Consider the following 23151-nt stretch of genomic DNA (forward strand, 5'->3'; position numbering starts at 1 on the left):
TTATTGATTGTGGATCTATCCTGCAATATCATTAGAGGGAAGCATATTCTTTCAAAATTTTGTTTACTTAATATGCTATTAGTATCATGCCTGCTGCAAGTTAATTAAAAATCTGCTATGCACACTTCATTAGCAAAGCACAACCGGAGATTATAAATTGGGGGGAAAAAATACCTAAAACTGAATGTATCATAATATATATTTCTCTCATTCAGAGGCCAGAAATTGTCTGATTCTAAAGGTCCAGAACTTAAAATAGATCTTTGAAGCTCTAGTTCAAAGACTCCTCAGTACTTTACTATATAATTTAAAGTATAATAAAGACATATATGTGTGTATCTACATTATGATGTATGTAATTATTATAATTTATATACTTGCTTCTATCCAGTACTTGCATCTATGATAATTTGTTTTGTAAATGGACTGTCTGCAGGGGTCTATTAAAAGCAAATGGAAACTGTATGTTTAAGCAAAAAACAAGACCAATGGCCGAACAGTAAACACTAATTGACGTTTATTTGGACACTAGAGAATTAATTCTGTGTGGAATTCTTTCTGTGTTTTATTCTTGTTTGAAAAACACATAATCCAACAAGCCAATAAACTAGAAAATACTGACAAACACCAAGTCAGTCAGTATCTTAAAGAGAAAGGCAAGTTAATGTTTTGGGTGGAAGCCTTCATGAAGGTTCCAGTGAAGAGGCTCCCAAAAACATTACCCTGTCTTCTGTTTATTTCCAGCATTTACTGCTTTGATTAATGTGGTTTACACATGGGGAATTCTCTCTCCTTCCCTCCCCTTTGCCAATACTGGGTACAGCCAAGCACTTCCAGTGTGACAAATGCACAAGAGCTCAGGATTCCGAGACAGAGTACTAACTGTAGGAATGTAAAATCCAACTTTCATGCATAAGAAAGGAAAACTAAAATCATTGGGATATTTTGTGCGTATGAGTACTGGCGCCCTCTTCTCACGGAGAGCTCTGCATGCTGCCTTAGCTACCATTATCGTATGCCTCAAGATGAATGCAATACCGTTAAAGGGCAAGAACCCCAGAGGATTTTCTTTTGAGGGGAATAAAGTTGGAATTACGGTCAATTTAAAAACCCGCATAAGAAAAGTAACTTAGTTACTGATGTCTTGATTTGTGGTGATCTCTTATTTTCAAACATTAAATTTTGTTGTAGTACTGTATTGATCAAGAATACTGTATTTATATGCGATTGTAAGTGTATCAGAGACCGCTGCCTGTTGGTTAGGAATGAATAAAATGGACGAAAGGATTATTCGAAAAAGGGTATTTTAGTTTTACATGAACTGCTGACTTGTATTATTGCTCCTCTTCACTGGTCATTATCTTTGATTATCTAATGATTTATTCATTTATTTCTTTACTTACCCATAGTTCTGCTGATTATCTGATGGCCTATTGATTTATTTGCTTATTAAATTATTCATGTATTGCCAGCAAGATCTCAGCTTTCCATAAATACCATAAATTTATGGAATTTATTTCTCTTGATCTTACTAGTTTTCTTTCAACTGTACAAGGAGACTAAGCAAACTCTTTAAATGTTAAAATAAACTGATATTCTGTGGTTGTTTGCCTTTTAGGTCATTTGTAAAAAAAAAACATTGTTCTTTTTTTTAACAGAGAGTTGTGAACAGCATTCGTTCTTGGAAAAGAGTGTATGCCCTCCTGCGATTACATTCTCTGTACCTGTACAAGGATAAAAGGGACGCAGTGACTTATGTTTCTTCCCCAGCCGAGGATGAGCAGCCCATTTGTATTAAGGCCTGTTTGATTGATATTTCGTACAGTGAGACTAAAAGGAAGAATGTTTTCAGGCTGACCACGTCAGACTTCTGTGAATACCTGTTCCAGGCTGAGGATAGGGATGATATGTTGAACTGGATTAAAATTATCCAAGAAAACAGTAAAACAGAGGGAGAAGTAAGTACATTTCTGTTTTCATTTCTCTCTTTTAAATTAACCCTTGACTCATTTAACAGTATATTTTTAAAATTATGACAGCCAGTCGATTGGTATCTAAGCTCGGTGTCTAATACCCTGAGTGCGCCACAAAAATTACAGTGAAAATTACTTTCTTCCTATCTTTCACACTGGAAAGTTCAAACAACGGCATAATTTGTAGAATAGCCCATCGAGAATGGGAGGGGAGGGTAATTTACATTTGATGGTCCAAGTTTTGGAAGAGTAAAACTCCCTCTTTCTCCTTTTCCCAAATTGGGTCACCACATGCCATCTTCAGGATGAGAGGGTGATAGGCCAACAAATGCTGAACTGGACCAGCTGCTGGGGAGTCATTATGGGATGAAATGCCCTCAAGTTTTCCCTTCCTTCCTTTGTAGGAACTGTTTGGATTTTGATTTGCGCTTCTCCACAGCTATCAAGTGAGATTGGCAACCCAATGAGATGAATACCATAATCTGCCTTTATATTCGTGTCAGTGAGATGTTTGTGACACCACTTCCCACAATGCTGGTCTCTTTAAGCGGGAAGCAATATAGATTGCTGGGTTTGCAAAGACCAGCTTCCAGGAATACCTGATGTTTAACCAGTCTACCTGCAAGCCAGCCTTCACAAATTCAGCAGGTTTAAATTAGGGGTGCCACCTACTGCACAAGACGCACACTTTGGGAACTGGCAGCCAAGCACCCCATTGACACGAGTATAAAAAAAAGCAGCTTTAGTTTCCACTCCAGTGATTCAGCTAGGTACAGCTGGATATCTGATGTTTGTTCCCTTTCATACCTATGCTCATCACCTCAGTGATGGCACAACAAAGATTCAGAGTTATCATGTGGGAAATTGGGGGTAAGTCATGCCAGCCATCTGCAGCTACCAGAGGTTTAGGATTGGCTGATCATCCTGTCCTCTTACTTCTGTAATGGTGTGTGAAGGATTTTTTTTAAAATGTCAAAGACGTAGCTTTTTAAATCTGTGTTTTTTTTATTATTAGGACACAAGTGCAAGATTGATAGAAGTCAAATTAAAGGAGTACAGGAACCAGAGGTAATGAAACTGGTTAAATATTGAATTATTTGCTAACCTCATGTTCACAACACAAATGATCAGTACTTTGTACTCATCTACCACTGGGTTAGAGACAGGCTATCTTGCTCCCAGTCAGCATTCTGGAATGAAAGAGGTGCTGATCTTTATGCCAATACAAGCACTCACTCACTGAACTTTTTATTCTTGTTAGCTGAGGACATTTCTGAAATGTTAGGCATCCTCAAGGACATGAACAATGCTGTAAATCATTTCTTCTAACAGGCAGCTTGTTTAAGGAACTTCAGCTGAGAGACAGTTTGCATTGCGGTACTGTCTCTCTTTATTGTATAAGACAAATGTATCCATAATGGAGGTATTAATTGTCACTAATATTTGCTTAATGACTGATTTTTTGGATTGACTCTGATGTGCCTCGACATGGTTGGAATTATACTAACTACATGCCCTGGATGCTCTGACTTCCTTACCAATTGCTCAGCGCACGTGCACTATATAATGCATCATTCTGTGAAAACATGCAACAAATATGTACATGCATGCATGCCTGTTGGTGATGGTGCTTCCAACTGTTTTTGAGGCGGTCAGTAAAACCCGGCTGCATCAAGTAAAGGTGCAAACGTATGTCCTATTCGACCTGACGAGTTGGACTTTTACCAGTCAATAAATGTAAAGGGATAGTTGCAGTGCGTAGCAGATTCAAGAGTTGTGTTGGATTCTAGTCTTTGTATTAGGTTAGAGTTACCTCAGTACTAATCCATTGTGTCCTCCACATTGAGGAATTCTTATTGCAATTAGCACGGTAATGAGAAAGATTCAGCCAACAAATCTATTTCAAATTTAAGTGCCACATTAATGATTATAGTGACACGAGTGTAGCAATAAAACTCAATTATATAATGGAGTGAACGGTGGATAACGTGTGCAATAATTCCTGTCAAAGAATGATCAACACAAGGAATGGATTTCCAGATAGAGTGGTGGAGGCAAAAACCCTGGAATCATTTAAGAAGCAATTAGATACAGTAGTGGATGGAATTCTGGCTCTTTTTGGATGGGTGATGGTTCAAATGGCCTGCCATATCTGTAATTATCTTGTGTTCCGGTACTGATTTTTCACACTATGTAGACTAACAAAAAGTTTTTCTTTTTAAAAGTTTTTGTCAATAAAAGTGTTAAATGAACAATTCAAAGAATAGGAGATGCTGGGCAGTGTAGTCTGCACTTTGTTGAAATTCTACATACTTTTTCTCTTGAAACTTGGTTGATATCTCGTTGGCATGTGCGTAATAATCTACAGTGAAACCTGAGGTTATGTGGTGCTGGTGCGTCATGTGCAATGAGTGTGTCATTTCATGGAAAAAATCTTACTGTTTTAAAAAAAAAAGGTCCAGGGGGAAAAACATTTTGAATATTTCAGAACTTGGCAAACTTCCATAGGTATGCAAACCTTATACAGCACCATATATGGTCTAACAATGCAAGTGTTGGTGCTGGAGCTGGTACCGGTGCCAAACTGTTAGGATGTGAAGACTCTGAGTCCTTCCTAGGAATGCTTAAACCATTACTAGTTGGTGGTTTAAGTGTGTGTCGTCCATACAGGGATCTAAGTGAAATGAGGTGCTTTTTCTTTTATAAAAGCACAGTGCCTTTTTTTGCTTTTCCCCCCCCCCTTTTCCTTCCCTCCTTCTTCTCTCAAAGATGTTGATTCCTTTCTGGGGTATGCTTCCACGGGCACTACATGCTCTGCAGCACATTGCCCAAGCAGCCATTCTTTTTGTGTGACCCTTAGCAAAGAGTGTTGGCAAACTGACTGCAAGGGGTCTTTGAGTCTGATCCGGTACATGTCTGATAAAAACACACGTGCATTTGTAGCATGGATTCAACGACTCAGCATCCACAGCCCTCTGGGGTAGAGAATTCCAAAGATTCACAACCCTCTGAGTGAAGAAATTCCTCCTCATCTCAGTCTTAAATGGCCGACCCCTTATCCTGAACTATGCCTCTATGTTTGATGAATAGGGATCAGAAGCCTAACCTTTGAAGTCAATTGTAGAACCCTTACTGCCAACCCAGCTGAGATCAGCTAACTAAGCTCAGACTGAGGATTAAACCTGGCATCGCCTTAACTGCCTCAACCAGGTGAACCACTGGGGAGGCCACCATGTGTTTTTCTCTTATAAACTTTTAAAAGTACTTTTTTTTTGCAAACTGATGTTTATTTTTAGAATCCTGATGGTACATGATATGGCACTATTTTGAAACAGAGCAGGGGAGTTCTCCCCTGTGTCATGGCCAATATTTAATCCCTCAACCAACAGCTAAAAAGAGATTATCTGGTCGTTATCACATTGCTGTTTGTGGGACTTTGCTGTGTACAAATTGGCTGCCGCATTTCCTACAATGTAACAGTGACTACACTTCAAAAGTACTTCATTGGCTGTAAAGTGCTTTGGGACATGCTGAGATGGTAAAAGGTGCTATTTAAATGCAAGTCTTCCTTTCTTTGTATCTACCTACTTTTTCCATCTGTATTAATTTTTTTGTGTGCCAACAACTGCATCTCTGTTCACAGAATGATAGTGCCAGATATATGCTTTGCAGTGTATGAAAGTATACTGTATTGAGGACATTTTTTTAAAGGGAAGTCACGTAATGTAACCAATCACTCACCAAGTCACCACTTTTGTACTATAATTTTATTTATCCTGACTTTTATTACCATTTTTTAATGTCCTGGCTCAGCACATCCCTTGGCTATAACTGTACTTGGAGATAACTTGCAGGAAACCTGCTTCAAGGTCACTGCCAAACTTGCTGCATAAACAGTATATGCAAAAGCAGGCCTGTGACCCTTAAAACTTACTCACTTTGCCTCTGAATCACCACTTCCCTCTATTATGTTACTGGACTACTGCCTGGTCATACTAGTACTTTGTTATTTTTCTGTCTAACCATATAAATTTATATTGTTGTCCAGGGATCAGGAACATCTTCCTCAGTATTTATTTCCTTAATAGCTCTTTTTCTCAATCAAACAAATCATAGGGATATATTATCCTTCCTTTGCTAGAGCTCGCAAAAAAAATCAATGCGACGGTAACAGGTTTCTGCTCATGTTGACTTTTTCAGCAGTGAAGAGAACAATTGATAACACATAGAGAATAAAAGAGGGGCCGCTCTCCAGGTGGCAGAATGAAATCTGTACTTCTGTAGCTAAATAATGCTAATGATTTAACTGCCTAAATTGAAGAATTTACTAGTAGTTTGGTCAGGTAGCCTTAAATTCGAGCCCCATATATTTTTCTAAACTGTGCATGATTTTGGGCATAAATCATGTGTCAAAACATAGAAAATTCATTGCCACTTTAAATTAAATTTTGATTGCATAACTGAGATTGTATCTGTATTGTGTTACAGCCCCGCAAATAATAAGTCCGATTCTTCTCCAAAAGGATCCCGCCACCATGTCATCCGACGTCCAAGATCTCCCAGGCAAGATAATGCAAGCAAAGGTAATTCAGCTTAACGTCCTGTGGCGTCACTGCCACAGCCTTGTAGCCCTTGTAGTGCTGAGAATCTCGTCAGTTGCCACTTGCTTCAGTGATTTGCTCTCACAATTCACCCCTACCTCCAATTGTTAAAGCAAAACCTAAGCTTACTTGCAATGCTGGGGTTATTTCCACTGGAGAAGAAAAAGCTAATGGGGAGTTTCATGGAGGCCTTTCAAACTGTGAAGGATTTTGATACGAAGAAGACTATTTTGTTCAGTTGTGGAGTCAGTGATGAGGAATCATCAATTTAAAATTACAATGAGAGTGAGAACAAAGCTGGGAAAATGTCTTTACGCAGAGTGTTGCTGGAGCATGGAATGCTTTGCCACAGGGAGTGGTTGAGGCAGGAACATTGCATTTTTTTTTTTAGCTAGGAGATTGATGTTATTGAGAAACCTAAGTGAAGGACCATGGTTCATAGTGCAAGACACCATCAGGGTCACAAAGATCAGGAGAGAAGACTAGGTAAATGAGTTAGTAGAGGTTAGGTGACGCCAAACTTGAGTTTTGAAAGCAGGAGGATAGAGAGACTGAAGGAGGTGAGGAGTTTCCCAATGTTGAGGTCCTGGGAAAGAATGAGTTTGAGTAGGAAACATGTTTATTGAAGACGAAAGAGTTTCATTATTCTCATATTCTTCAGTAGGGATGTGTCGCTGTTAAGTTTCCTCAGAAAAACTGCCAGTGGAACGAAACTCAAAGTAGGCCTGTATCTCACAGTAACTTAAGTTCTGTAAATGGAGATACGTACTTCACTGTACCTGCAGGAATGAACGAATGCACCAGAGGGCACTCTTGTTTCAAACAGTACAGTACCTTCAATGTTTCACAAAAATAGATCTCCGCAGAGAGTGAGGTAAAATGGAAGAATGGTGGTGCAGCTGGGGCTGCTTTTGCATAAAGGCTTGACAGCAGGTCATCTGCCTGCCCTCAGCCGAAAAATGATAGATGATATGAGAAAGACGGATTAAGAAGTGGCTGTTAAAATCTTTTTTAAAAAAGAGGTATAAATGTACAGAATCCTTCATTCTATAATAATTTTAAGTCAAATCTGGACAAGAAAATGTGTAACTGAGCCTCTAGAATACATTTATTTGTTGATGTCCTTTAGTTCCAGAAATTCTTCTTCAAAAGCTTGGAACTGAGACCTAGTTGGTAGTAGAGATGCCTCCAGTCTGCTTTTAGAATGGACAGTCCACTTCTTTTAGTAGGTTATCCAGAAATCTGGAAAATGTTAGCTGGACTTCAAAATCCTGTTTGCAAGGCTGTTCTTGCAACCCCCCCTCCAGCTTCTGTGTCTTATGATGCAGAAGCATTAGTAATTACATTTTAGGTGAATTTTCATAATTCAAAAGAAAATGCCAGAACTAGATGCATGAATCCCTCCTTCTGCCCCACCCTGCAAGAACTGCTGCCTCGTCAGTATTTGCCCTCTCCAACCAAGTGTGCTGCCCGGAGAGATCTCTGAGCTAACCTTTTGTTTTCAAATCAGAGGAGCAATCCCCATTGTAGAATTCGGTGCAGTCTGCCCTTTATGTTACCAGTGTGACTTTGGCTACGCCAAGGGCCACTGCAACTGCTTTTTTGTTTGTCTTGCAAAACTAAGGCTCTTATGTTTATAAAATAGTAAAGAACTTTAAAAAAAACACATGTTGGCAATTTTGCTGAAAATAGCAATTAGAAGAAATCTTCCCTTTGTGTTTATGATATTGCTAGCACGTTGCAATCAGAAGAAATCTCTCCCCGTCCCCCCTCCTTTCCAATGTGTGGAATCGCAAGTGTGAACCTGCATCCCATATATCATCGTACAGCAGGCTGTGTACAGTATAGACTGCTTTCATTTTTAAAATGAAAACATTCATTCTATTTAATATGAGAATTTAGCTACATAAAGTCATTTTGACAATTGTTAATTGAGTTGTCCTTGAAATGTACAACCCCATAACGAGCAAATAGCAAAGACAATCCAATAGTATTCAGAGGGATTATAAAGAAAAGAAATTTCCCAAGGCACACATAGCTGGTTATAAGAGAGTTGTGATACTGCACTTAGTCTAACTCCATTAGTAACTAATCTCTTCACATCAGTAGATCCAAGTGACTGAAGTTTAAATGACTTAATGGGTTACACAGCTTGCATGATGCTATTTAACATGAGTACAAGATACACTTGGAAGGGTAGAGGTGATTTAAACCTATTTATGCTTGATGACAAAATTGTTCAATACTTAATTTTTTTTTAAAAGCACTTCAACTGTGTGCTAACGATCAGGAAAGAGAGGACTTTGTTCTTGTGAAAATACTGAACCCCACCCTCCAAAAAAAAACATAAATAAAAAGTATCAGGGGTATTTTTTTTCTTGTTAAAGTGGTGAATAATCTTTTGGCTGCCTGTTTCTTTTTCCAGATGAAAGTAGCCCTCCTAAGGACAAGAGTTCTTGGCTGAACATAATGAAGAAAACTAAGAAACCGGTTTCTGGAGCAGCTTTTGGTGTTCGACTAGAGGAGTGTCAGCCTGGTGTAAATAACAAGGTATCGGTTGTGTGTGCTTATCTACACTGGGCTGTAAATGTTCATGTATATGCCTTAATATCTTGACACGTGCACCTGATTATTTAAATTGGAGCTTTGCTTTTGCTCTGGAATTCCCTCCCTAAACCTCACTGCCTCCTTTAAGACGCTCCTTAAAAGCTACCTCTTTGACCAAACTTTTGGTCACCTGTCTTTATATCTCCTTATGTGGGTCAGTGTCAAATTTTGTTTGATAATCGCTCCTGTGAAGCACCTTGGAACGTTTTACTACATTAAAGGCGCGATATAAATGCAAGTAGTTGTTTCTTTCACTATCTTTTTTTTGATGAGGAACAATGTAGTTTCATCTCTTTTATATACGTTTTAGATATAAAGCTAAATATTGCAGTATAGTGGCCTTGATGTGTTCAAATATTGATGCATGTATGTATTTGTTCTTTCAGTTTATTCCGTTGATAGTGGAGATCTGTTGTAAATTGGTGGAGGAGAAGGGTTTGGAGTACACAGGGATCTATCGGGTACCAGGGAACAATGCCATGGTCTCAAGCCTACAAGAGCAACTCAATAAGGGAATGACTGATCTAAATACCTCAGAAGAAGTATGCCTCCAATTCTTCTCCAGACTTTTTACTACCCCTTTCTCTATTTTGCTTTTGTATGAGTCATGGGAGGCTTGTTTTGCAGGAAATTAACTGAGAAGCATCTTAGCCTTTGGTTCAGTATTCTGGCTGACCCTTTGCAGACAGATTCTAACCACAATCTAAAACTGTGGTGAACGTGAGTCCAAAAATACACACAACTACACATAATTCAGCAGTTTTCCTTTAAAAGGCTGTAAGAAACAATCAAATTTGACCCAATGCCTCAAAGAGGTATCCTTGATTCTTTGCCTGACTCTCTGCTACAGTTTCCATGTACAGTTTCCATTGTCGAAAGAATGGTTAACAGTAGGGATCTGTATTTAGGAACATAGGAACAGGAGTAGGCCATTCAGCCCCTCGTGCCTGCTCCGCCATTTGATAAGATCATGGCTGATCTGTGATCTAACTCCATATACCTACCTTTGGCCCATATCCCTTAATACCTTTGATTGCCAAAAAGCTATCCATCTCGGATTTAAATTTAGCAATTGAGCTAGTATCAATTGCCGTTTGCGGAAGAGAGTTCCAAACTTCTACCACCCTTTGTATGTAGAAATGTTTTCTAATCTCGCTCCCGAAAGGTCTGGCTCTAATTTTTAGACTGTGCCCCCTACTCCTAGAATCCCCAACCAGCGGAAATAGTTTCTCTCTATCCACCCTATCCGTTCCCCTTAATATCTTATAAACTTCGATCAGATCACCCCTTAACCTTCGAAACTCCAGAGAATACAACCCCAATTTGTGTAATCTCTCTTCGTAACTTAACCCTTGAAGTATTTGAATGGTTCCCTCTCTGTGGCACATAATGGCTGCTTATATTGACTAATTTTGGCTTTGCAGAAATGGCAGGACCTGAATGTGATTAGCAGTTTGCTTAAACTGTTCTTCCGAAAGCTTCCTGAGCCTCTCTTCACAGATGGTGAGTAAAATATCTTAATAATTTGTTGGCTGCAATTTGAAAACAGTGAATCACTTGTACAATTTTGGGACATTTTCGAAGTCATTATACTAAAGCCACAGTGATAAGTGTCCGTTTGGGGAAGTTGTGAGCAATATTTTTGAAGTATTATAAAATGATCATTAAGTTTCATAGAAAAACGGGAGAAAAAGCTTTTCAATTGTTTGGTGCCTTTTCACATCTAACCGATGTGTCAAAGTGCTTCAGATGCAAAGAATGATTTTGAAGTGCAGTGTCTGTGATTTGGGCAGACAAAGCAGCCATCTTGTGCACTGCAAAATCCCATAAACAGCAATGTGATGAATTACCAGTTAATCTGTTATTGGTGATACTGGTTAAAGAAGTACTCTTGACCGCTCTGTCCTTGCAAACTACTGCCCCATTTCCTTTTGCTCTCCAAAGTTCTTGACCGTGTTGTCGCCTCCAAATTCGTGCCCATCTTTCCTGCAATTCCACGTTTGAACCTTTTCATCAGGTTTCCACCTCTGCCACAACACCAAAACGGCTCTAATCAAAGTCACAAATTACATCCTCTGCGATTGTGACCATGGCTAACTATTCCTCCTTGGCCTTCTCGAGCTGTCTGCAGCCTTTGACGTGGTTGACCACATCATCCTCTTCCAACGCCTCTCCTCCATTGTCCAGCTCAGTGGGACTGCCCTCGTCTGGTTTCACTCTTGGGTATCCAGTCGTAACTGGATAATCTCCTACAAAGGTTCTTCCCTGTCCCCCCCCCCCCCCACCCCACACAGTTACCTCTGGAGTCTCCAAAGAGTCTATCCTTTGCCCCCCACTATCTCTAATCTATATGTTGCCCCTCGGCAACATCATCCAAAGACATAATGTCAGGTTCTACATGTATGCTGACAACACCCAGCTCTACCTCACCACCATCTCCTCGACCCCTCCACTGCCCTGTGTTGTCAGACAGCTTGTCCGACCTCCAGTGCTCCAATTAAATATTAGGAAGACCGAAGCCATTGTCTTTGGTCCCCGCCACAAACAACGTTCCCTAGCCACTGATTCCATCCCCCTCCCTGGCCACTGTCTCAGGCTGAACCAGACTGTTCTCACCCTCGGCGTCCTAGTTAACCCTGAGCTGAGCTTCCAACCCTATATCCTCTTCCTTACAAAGACCGTCTACCTACATCTCCATAATATCGCCCCGTCCCGCCCCTACCTCAACCCGTATGCTGCTGAAACCCTCATCCATGCTTTTGTTACCTCCTGACTCGACTATTTCAATGCTCTCCTGGCCAGCCTCCTATCTTCCACCCTCCATAAATTTGAGCTCATCCAAAACTCTGCTGCCCATATTCTAACTCGCACCAAGTCCCATTAACCCATCACTCTGTGCTTGCTGACCTACATTGGCTCCTGGTCCCTGAACGCCTCCATTTTAAAATTTATCATTCTCATGTTCAAATCCCTCCATGGCCTCGCTCCTCCCTATCTCTGCAATGCTCCAGCCCTACAACTCTCCGAGAACTCTGTGTCCTCCAAATTTGGCCACATTCTGCGCCCCACCATTGGCGGCCGTGCTTTCAGCCTACTTGGCCTAAGCTCTGGAATTCCCTCCCTAAATCTCTCCATCTTTCTCTCTTTCTTTAAGACGCCTTCCTCTTCAACCAAGCTTTTGGCCGCCTGTCCTAATGTCTCCTTCTTTGGCTTGGTGTCAATTTTTCGTCTGATTATACTTCTGTAAAGTGCCTTGGGACGTTTTACTATGTTAAAGGTGCTATATAAATTCAAGTTGTTGTTTTTGAAGGAATGTTGGTCATGACACTAGAAGAATGGCCTTGTCTTTCTCATAATAATTCAATGGGACCTTTAATGTGCACCTGAACCACCGATACGGGGAGGCATGGCCTCGGTTTAACATCTCATCTGTACCATTCCCTCAACTCTACACTGAAGTGTCATCTTAGATTACGAGCTCAAACTTCTGGAAGGGGTTTCAAACCTAAACCCTTCTGACCCACATGTGAGGGTATTACCAGCTGATTCAAGCTGACAGTTTGCTGCAGGTAACTTGGGCATTGATGTTTCCTGTAATTTACAGATAAATACAATGATTTCATTGAAGCCAACAGACTGGAGGATGCGGCAGAAAGACTTCAAACCTTTAAGAAACTGGTAAATTGTACTAGATTGAATATCTGACCCTAACCCTAATCCTTAATTGTATTCTAACCCTGGATAACTGTACCTGCATTCTCAGCTTATAGCAAATTATTATTATCTATGTCTGTTGGAAATGAATAAAAAATTAAAACTGACCCGATCCCTTTAAAGAGCTCTTCCTGTTCATGTATCATTTAAATTCGCCCCCCCCCCCCACTCTACCAAAACCACTTAGCTGCTTTGTTTTAATTGAGATATGCTGACATTGAACAGCACTGCTGAGAAAAGTGTTAAGACTCCAAAGCCAACAAAATCAGCTGGTTTTCTGTTTCTACAAAAAATCGCACTCTTCCACCCAAAGCTCTGCCCCAAATTGTACCCTTTCAGCAGATTGCAGGTTAACAGGTATGTCCCATAGCCACACAAGCACATACACACACGCACATGCACCCAGATACACACACCTATTGTTAGCCAATACAGTGGTATTAATTTCGCTTAAGAAACTGGGTTACGACAATCTGTAAAGGGCTGCTCGGAATATAGACTGCATGCTCATCGTGGCTAACTACTGTATTACTTCAAGTAAAATGATATTAAGGATTGCTAAAGTATGAGAAATATGCTAGTATACTTAGGCTATATTCTGGCCTAATAAGATTACACTTGCATACTAAAATGTTTAAAGTTATAATATGCCTTTACAAAGATATCAGAGATTGGACTGAAGCATTTATGTTTAATTTTTAGACTCAGCTTCTGTTACATTAGAATTTATAGTGACTGAGCATGAATATATTGTTGTACAGTAATAAGACTTTTTATTTCAGCTTCGGAACTTACCGGAATATTACTTTGAAACCCTGAAGTTCCTCACAGGACACCTGAAGACTGTAGCAGATCACTCTGAAAAGAACAAGGTACCCTGGCCCCTTTCAATTTCTAATAAGTTTGCCAATTACTAGGATACTAAAAATAATATTGCTGTTTCTACAGTATTTTCTAGCTATGTGGTAAATTACTAAATCCAACATCAGCGAAGTGCATGTATATAGTACCTTTAACATCATAAAACTTTCCAAAGTGCTTCATAGAAAACAAATGCCAAGCAGTGATTGGAAAAGAGTTAGGAGAGGTGACTGAAACCACAGTCAAATGGGTAATTTGGAGAATGCTTTTGAAAGAGATAGAAAGGTGCAAGGTTTTAGAGCGAGAATTCCAGAATGGGGCCAAGGCGACTAAATATTCTGCCTCTGGAGGTGGGACTCAGGAAGGGGGGGATGCAAATTATGCCCAGAGTTGGAAGAGCGGAGGAGGTTGTGGAGTTAGGAAGGAGCAAGGCTGTAGGGCAAATTGTAACTGACAACAAGGAATTTGAATCCAGTGCGTTGGAAGAGGGAATCGATTCATTGTTCAGCTCAACAGTAGGATAGCTCAGTCAACATGTGGGGAAAACCACCAGTGCAATGCCTCTTCATAAATATCCACTCACTAGTCAAGAAGGCGGATTCGCTGTTGCTGCACTTCCAGAACTTATTCTCACTGGAAGCAAGCACAAATAGGAGATATAGCTGCAGCAACATAAGCTCAATTCTCCAATCCATGTTCCTGTTTAGAAAGGCTTCATTTGGGGAGCAAAGCTTCATTAGTGAAAAGGAAAAAATTGCACAGCTATATGGAAAGAGCCGTGGACTGGGACTAATTGGATAGCTCTTTCAAAGAGCTGGCACAGGCAAGATGGGCCAACTGGCCTCTTTCTGTGCTGTTTGATTCTATGAGTCCTCCTGTGGTGTGCGTGGATAAGCCTGTCTCCTGTGTTATTTTCCCCCCATGCTCAGCATCAAGTGTGTGTGCCTTAGGTAGGAGAATGTTTTAGTAATAAACTTGGTTTTGGGTGTTACGTTTTATGTATGACATTCACCTGCCCACTTTAGATTAAATGTGCTTCAATAAGCTCTATTAATAAGAGTCTAACAGCGTTGTCTTTTTAATAGCCCATGATTCCTCTGAACAGAAATTTGTACTTCAGCCTGTCATCCAGTTTTATTTCCTCCCTCTCAGATGGAACCACGTAATTTGGCATTGGTGTTTGGCCCGACCCTTGTCAGGACATCAGAAGACAAAATGATTGACATGGTGACTCACATGCAAGATCGGTACAAAATCATTGAAACCTTAATACAGCATGTAAGTTTAACCTTTTTCCTTATAATTGAATTATATGGATGATATATTATGGGGAATCAACAAGGAGTGGCGAGGAGGACGGAAATCCATGATGGAATAATCATACATGTACTCTGGATGGAGCAAGCTTGTTGAGCCAAATGGCCTTTTGTCACTCAGACCTCCTTAATGCTGTTATGAGGACTGTGGCAGTGTTATGTTTGAGGCAGCCTGATCTTAGTAGCCTGCGCTACTATGTCACCGTGCTACAGAGTAGGACATTGGTTTGTGCCAGCACTAGAAAGGCCCATGTTGCTTATGAGCACTCAGTGTCTATTTATAGGCACAAAAGCAAAATACTGCAGATGCTGGAAATCTGAAATAAACACAGAAAATGCTGGAAACACTCAGCAGGTCAGGCAACATCTGTGGAGAAAGAAACAGAGTTAACGTTTCAGATCATTGATTTTTCATCAGAACTATTTATAGAACAGTATTAACAGAGGCAGGGAATACGTATGGCACAGAGGGTTTAAAAAGCAGGTTATAGTATATATTTAAGTATACTTTTAATATAAGTTCACAATCAAGATTTTGTGATTATGATGATTCTAGCAAATATAACGGAAAACTTCAGGTCCTGTTGTAAAGATTTGTTTTCACATTTTGTTTCTTTATTTCTATGCTGATTGGTCTAGTTGTAACTAATCTACATCATTGTTTGTCTTATAACAGTTCAGTTTCCTGATTAATCTGCATTGCCTGAATTCTCCCGAGGCCAGACTTCCATTGTTCATTTTTCAATGCCAGTGAAGTTTCAAACTCTGGTGACTTTGGAGAGGTTAACTAACCAAAGGAGTTGATTGCATATAGTGTACACTAATGGGAAATAAATGAACCAGAAGCAGGGGACACCTGCTCAAGATTAGAAGAGGGTGATTTAACTACTTTACGCAGAGGGTGAAATGGACTGCCTCTTGGGACAGATAGTGTAGAAAAATTTAAGGAAGAATTGAGTAGACATTTGATGGAGTGTGTGATTAAGATGTATTAGTTTTTGGGACTGGCCTTATAGACTGCAGTCTTTTATGGACCTATACTTTCTTGTGATGCTTTCTTAGTTTATTCGAAGTAAACAATAGTGTATAAAACTAGTGTGCAATATGAAAGCTTTGAAGTGCAGGAAGTCTAAGTAAAGATAACTTATTTGAACACATTTATAACTTTACTAGAAATAGTGACCAGAGGAAAACTTCATGCAACATTTTAAATGACTTCTACTCATTGTCGCCAGAGCAATCACCCCCCTCCAATTCGCTTAATTAAAACTTGCATTTCTTTCACATTTACATTGCTATTGAGTTATTATTTGCATGAAGTATCCTTACCTCTGTGTCACAGCATACAACTTAGTCCTGAAGATGTTACAAACCAAATTCTGTGACCAAGAAATCTTAATGGACATAAATGTATAGTGTGTATATATAAAGAACAAGGTTTGGTGTGCTGATTACTATCGCTATCCATTAGAATCTTTGGAATGGGATGCCTTTGAAGCACTGACACTTCAACGAAGTTTTGATACAATAATAATTAATGAACTCATTATTGATTTTAACTAATTTACTGAGTTGCTCATGTCTGGCTTAGTCTCTCGATGTGTTGAAGTTACTAATACAGAATAAACACTCCTCTGCTTAGCACTGACCTTCTAGGGTTTCAATCAGTGGTGTGATCTGCTGTCATCTAGGATTTTGGCATTATTGTAGATAGGCCTCTTGATGTTAGAGCTTAACCTGATAATTTCTTACCCCTCCCTCCCCAGAGATGAATTCCAAAATTTGTATTAAAACCTGATAAAAATCCTTTAACAAAAAAATGTTGAGATAACGAGACTGCTCATCCCTCACCTGAAAAAGGGTGTGATGATATGCAGCGAACAGCCTGTCCCTCTCCTTTGGAACAATTAATTCCAATCCATTGATTCAGTTCACCACCAGGCATGGCATTGAGCACAGTGCGAATTAAGGCCCAAATTTTCTGATTGTGAACATTTTGTTGTAATTTTGACCTGGAAAAACAAAAAAAAAAGAGAAAACAACAATTCAGAAGTGAGACTGTGCCAAGAATCTGGAGTGTTGTTTATATTTTTTTCTTGAGGTGACCTCACATCTCTGAGCATCACCTTGGAATGTTTTTCTACATTAAAGGTGCTATCTAACTGCAAGTTGTTGTTGATCACTGTGTGGCACATGAACCCCTTTTACTTTTCCGCTGTGCAAGTGCACCAATGCTTGCAGTTTGTTTGAGTTACTTCTGAAACCAGTTTATTTGCATTTTACAGTATGATTGGTTTTTCAATGAAGACCGGGACATGGATGAAAAAGTGAGTACTGTTCGATCTAACTCATAGTCATTAGATAAGACCATAAGATCTACTTTCATTAAAAAAAATATCAATATATGGGATGAACTAGAAGAGAGTGCTTAAGGAATTATAAGCTAAAGAAAACTCTAACTTAACATAATTTAGGAAGTAATGACCTCACACTTAATAAATGGAGCATTCGGAAAAGAAGTGCAGAGATTCCTAATTTAAGAGGGAAACTGGTATCTGTAAAGTCTGAAGTGAGATGAAAATGGTCTGAGCATCTACTTTACATGGGCCTAAATAACTTGTCAGTGAAATTAACCAAGAAATCCCAAACCGAGGAAAAAATACTAAAAGTAGACCCTTCCAGACTTGAAGGTGTCACCTGAGAAACTTCTTGATGATGAAGAATCAGAGAAGATTACAGCACAGAAGGAGGCCATTCAGCCCATCGTATCTGTGCTGGAGCTTCACTATAGCAATCCAAAACAAATCCTCCAGCCTTGCTCTCTCCCCATAGCCTTGTATCTTTTCTGTTTCAAATAGTTGTCCAATTTTCCCTTAACAGGCGTTCCTCAATTACTCTCTGTGGCAAAGAATTCCATGCTCCAGCACCCAGCTGTGTAAAGAAATATCTCTCATCACTCTTTGATCATTTTAAATCGATAACTAGAGGAAATAGTCTTTACCTAGTCACTCTATTCACCCTATTCACTCCATCATAATTTTAAATCCTCAGTTAAATCTCCAGTGACTATGAAGACTTAAACTAGTAAACCTTATTTATCTTAACATTGCTTGATGCTCAAATCTGCTTTGTGCAGTGAGTTTCATCAACAATTGTCTAATAGTAAGGATCTTTCAGAGGCTGAAAAATTATCCTTCAGGCAGACCAGAGTAATGCTGACTTTGTCTCTCTCCTATTACCTGTTATGGAAATCTGTGACTAACTCAACTATTCTGACTGACTGACGATAAATGAATGCAAGCACCCTTGATAAAACAGTTGTAAATTGTTGCAACCAAGAAACAATGTTGGAAATAATATCGAGACAAAATAAGCTTTTTAAAAAATATATCTTGATGTTCAGCCTTGGCTCAGTTGGTGGCACTCTCACCTCTGAGTCAAAAGGTTATGGGTTCAAGCCCCACTCCAAAGACTTGAGCACATAATCTAGGCTGACAATCCAGTGCAGCACTGAGGTAGCGCTGCACTGTCGAAGGTGTGCCGTCTTTCGGATGAGATGTTAAACCGAGGCCTCCTCTGCCCTCTCAGGTGGACGTAAAAGATCCCACGGCACTATAACGAAGAAGAGCAGGGGAGTTCTCCCCAGCGTCCTGGCCAATATTTATCCCTCAACCAACATCACTAAAACAGATGAACTGGTCATTTATCTCATTGCTGTTTGCGGGCCATGTTTCTTTACGTTACAGCAGTGACTACGCTCCAAAAGAAAAAGTACATGATTGGCTGTAAAGTGCTTTGGGACGTCCAGAGGTCATGAAAGACACTGTATAAATGCAAGTCCTTTCCTTTCCCTTCTTTCTAGGCTCCTGTTGACCATGTAGGTAATACAGAGTTACAGCCAGTACCAAACATAGACCATCTGCTGTCAAACATTGGGAGAACAGGAGGAGCACCAGGGGATATCTCAGGTAACAAAACTTTCAATACTGTGTAACCCTGACTCTTCCAAACTACTAATGCACTATGTCATGCCGTAGAGTAGAAGGTACCCGATTGAATATCTGAGATCTGTGTATGAATTAGAAAGGCTTCATAGTAGTTTGAAGACATTTCCTTTCAATCTTGGCTTTATTTTGATGATTATATAAGCAGAGTAGCTGAATAAGATTTGAGATTGACAGGCCAAAGTAATTGGGTAGGATGATTACGTGAGCAAAATATCGGCTTGAGTTCTTGAGTGGCATATCGCTGTTTGCGCTGAAGAATATGCAACGTTCACAAATATCAATGGGAAATTAAAACCATTTTTGAAAGTACAGTAAGACGTTCATAGCCCAAACATACTATGGGAATCTGTTTCCATTCATGCCTGAACCTATTTTCATGATGTATTCAAACTAACTGGGCACATTAACATGATACCTAAAGTGACTTTGTTTAACAGTATTTATTTCAACAAATGATTTGACATGGCATGGCATCTTATAACTCATCCTGCAAATTTCTGTACACACTGTGTAGTGTGACTTGCTGCCCAAGTACAGGTATTTCGTATAAAAAGTCTGTGAAAACGCCAATTTCTAAGCAAACTTGAGCGACAAATTACTTATCCTATTTATTAAATAGACGGTGCTTCTAACAAGTTGCATCATTAAACTGTAATTCTTTTATATATTATTAGGATATTCATATGCAGCCTTCGAATATTTCCTGAGGTCATGGGGAATGAGTTATGCTGACCAACTTACCACTGTATACCTGAGGACTTTAGTCAGTTCCCAACCAACCGATACTGTAAAAGGCTCCCTGATGAATCAAAGGCCTGTTTGTCTGTCCTTTGATGATGATCTGAAGAGAAACTGGGAGACACAAACAACCTCTCATCTTTTGCCTGGTCTTGATACTGCCAAGATTCCAGCATTTACACCCATGGATAATCACTTGGTTACACACACTGATTATTGCTGTTCACAAGTGATTGTTCCAAAGTTCAGCTGAAAGTCACTTGTGACATCGGTGACAAAAGAAAAATAATTCCATTGCAGAAATAGCCACAGTTTTACTTATGTGAGGCATGTACCACCAAATGTAATATTTGCAGAGCCGGCAAAGTCGTCTTACTTGATTTAAAAACAAGCTGGGTGGTGGCTCAACAATTAGTGGGATGTGCTGCAGACTGAAACAGCCAGGTTCAAATTCCAGCCTTGGCTGACATTCGCAGTCTGACCTCCCTCAGACAAGCTGTTGATCTTAGTAGGCTATCGGATGCAGCACTGAGGGTTAGGTGACGTGCATAGCCAACGGTTGTGCAGTCCACTTGAGTGATACTTCAGCTGCCAACTGGCTTACAGGTGCCTACACTCACCCAGCTATCTTATAAGCCAGAGTCTGTGGTATACTCCTGGGACCTACAAAAGGCAGAAAATAAAGATGCAAAAAGGCAGCCAACTGCATTAACCAATCAAAATATCGAGAGAGTACTTTATGAAGACCTGTGGGATATTTTCTCAACAATGAGTTGACCTGATAATTCATGAATAAGAAAGTCATGAGTTATGGTCCTTGCTATGTTTAGGATACAGTCTACTGTTAACTTGAAATTGTTTTTTGCGCTAAGAAAATTTGAAATATTCAGTAACTCAAATTAAGGAATTGAAGTAACACTAAAAAAATTTGGATTATCTGGTAATTCAAGTTAAGTGGGTTTGAATTGAAGGGTATAGACTGTATAAGTCATATCCCACAGGTTTCCATAACGTAGTCTGTTAATACATTTAAAAACTAATTAGGCAGAAAGGAAGAAATGTTTGACTAATGAAGCTAAAGAATGCAGAATTGCATCAGCACTGATCTCGTATAAATGTTTAATGTGCTCGATCCAAATTCCTCTGTTATTATGCAGGCTTTAGCTTGTTTAAAATAAATGAATTAATAGCTGAATCAAAATTGTGCAGAGAGGAATTTAGAATGAGCATGTTAAGCATTTGTATGAGATCAGCACCCATCATAATTGTGGTTTTGGTTCTATTTCAGCTGGAGGTAGTGTTGTGTTAATTGAGTTGTGGCTTTAGGTTGTTTATGCTCTGAACATTATTGTCATCAAAAAATATATTTTCAAAGGAAAAATGATTCCACTAATTAGTACACTGTGATGTTTTCATGACATATGATTCATAGTAATAGCACTGCATGTGATGTATAATAATTTATATCAAACTGAATTTCAGGAGTGATTCTTTTTGACCCCTTTGTTAATTTAAGCAATTCTAATAATTCAAACCAATATTATACATTTTCTGCAGAATCTGGTACGGTGGCTGATGAACATTCAGGCTGTCCAGAGATGGGTTATACAATGGTCTGAAAATGATTGCTGCAAAACAGGCGCCGTTCTTTGTTTATTTTGTGTGTGTTCCTTTTAGGTTTTTCCTACATGTGCTCTTCTAATAGGTTTACTCTGCTAAAGAATGACTCTGTCAATCTACATCATGCCTGTTATCACTGAGTGAAATGAACAAAATTCCATTTGTTGAATTTATAAACTCTCTAAGTTTAAACCCTTGATTGATGCAACAAGTTGCATTAGCGTTTGAATGGAATGCCTTGAACATAGAAAAAACTCTTTTAAAATTAAAATTGTGCTGAGCTGATAGTTCCAACTTGCTACTGTTCTTTCAACAAAGTACATGTGAACAAGAAGTCAATTTCGATGGTGAAATTTAAAACCCAGCTTCTCGATAACAGAAACATATTGATGAATTTAAATCCATTGGAAGGCTAATGAGCGTAAGAGGAGATCAGTATTGTCCCAGTACAATAAAAATAGATATATTAGTCTATATTTTATGGTTGTTTTAAAGCCCTGTAAGTATAGAGTGTATTTTATGCTATCGTGATGTAGAAGAGGAGTGTGCCTTAGACAGCAGTTGTTATGGAGATCTCAATAACAGAAGACGAGGCAGCACATTCTGTATCTTTTAATTTATTCATTCTCTGGATGTGGGCGTCTGTGGTAAAGCCAGCATTTATTACCCATCCCTAGATACAACTAAGTGCCTTGCTAGGCCACTTCAGAGGACAGTTAAGAGTCAACCACATTGGTGTGGAGTTACATATAGGCCAGACTGGGAAGGATAGCAGGTTTCCTTCCCTAAAGGACATTAGTGAACCAGTTGAGTTTTTACATAGCCACTTTCTAGATTTTTAAAACTGAATTCAAATTCTCAAACTGCCATGTGGGATTTGAACTCACGGGCTCTGGATAACGAATCCAGTAACATAGCCACTACACTATTGTACCCCCTTTTTCTGTACGTTCATTAAAATATATATCTAATTTTAAAGTAGAATAGGCTATAAGGTTTGTAAAGTAAATACATAATTTTTGAAAAAGAAATACACAGGATGATGAGATGTAGGATGGAGCCCGTATTGCCTGACATGGTGTGGTCACAGCCATGGTGAGGGGGCAAATGTAGATGCGAGGCACTAGCACTGGGTGTAAAGGAGAAGCAATAGGTGGGTCAAGCAGAAACACCCCCTCTACCATTACAGAAGTGTATTGGTAGAAGGGTCCATTCCTCCCTCTCAGCTACCAAATATCATGTGTGACAGAGAAACCTAAATAGGGAAAAATAAAGGAAAACGCACGACTGTAATTTTTTTTATAAGCTATGAATAATTTTTTTAAAAGATATTTTGATAGATCTGCAGCACATTTAGCTCATTGAATACAAGAGTGCAGAAGCCTTAACATTCAAGTTGCACACAAGTGATAAACATGATGAGATTAAGGAGTCTTGGCTGATTTTTTTTGCTATTTTTTTCCCGATTTCCTCTCACTGATGGCTGTTTTCTTACAATCTTTCTACTGTCTCTTATTCCTAAAGTGGACCTCGTGGAGAAATAAACCGGGTATGATTTGGCTCCTCTGTTGCAATGTTCAGTTAAAAAGAAACGTTTGTTCCTCATGAAGGGAGAGTGGATGAGACTCATGTTTGTGCGTGATCTGCAATATTGTGTGCATCCCCAGATGTATAAAGAGCATCAACTGACAGGTCCTTAATCTTGATTTAAAGT

At 39.3% G+C, this 23151-nt stretch overlaps 1 protein-coding gene across 1 annotated transcript in view; it reads left to right on the top strand.

Annotated features, from left to right (window-relative positions):
• LOC137299843 (rho GTPase-activating protein 23-like) overlaps positions 1–23151 on the top strand; it is a 172295-nt gene that overhangs the window by 128766 nt on the left and 20378 nt on the right. Inside the window, exons 12-22 of the mRNA XM_067968766.1 lie at positions 1659–1958; positions 2989–3041; positions 6462–6556; positions 9000–9124; positions 9568–9723; positions 10606–10684; positions 12786–12859; positions 13678–13767; positions 14909–15034; positions 17358–17399; positions 18935–19040. Of these exons, the coding sequence (XP_067824867.1) occupies positions 1659–1958; positions 2989–3041; positions 6462–6556; positions 9000–9124; positions 9568–9723; positions 10606–10684; positions 12786–12859; positions 13678–13767; positions 14909–15034; positions 17358–17399; positions 18935–19040 (1246 nt within the window). The remainder of the gene's footprint in view (positions 1–1658; positions 1959–2988; positions 3042–6461; positions 6557–8999; positions 9125–9567; positions 9724–10605; positions 10685–12785; positions 12860–13677; positions 13768–14908; positions 15035–17357; positions 17400–18934; positions 19041–23151) is intronic.

The sequence above is a fragment of the Heptranchias perlo genome, chromosome 30 (assembly GCF_035084215.1).
Source record: "Heptranchias perlo isolate sHepPer1 chromosome 30, sHepPer1.hap1, whole genome shotgun sequence".
NCBI lineage: Eukaryota > Metazoa > Chordata > Chondrichthyes > Hexanchiformes > Hexanchidae > Heptranchias > Heptranchias perlo.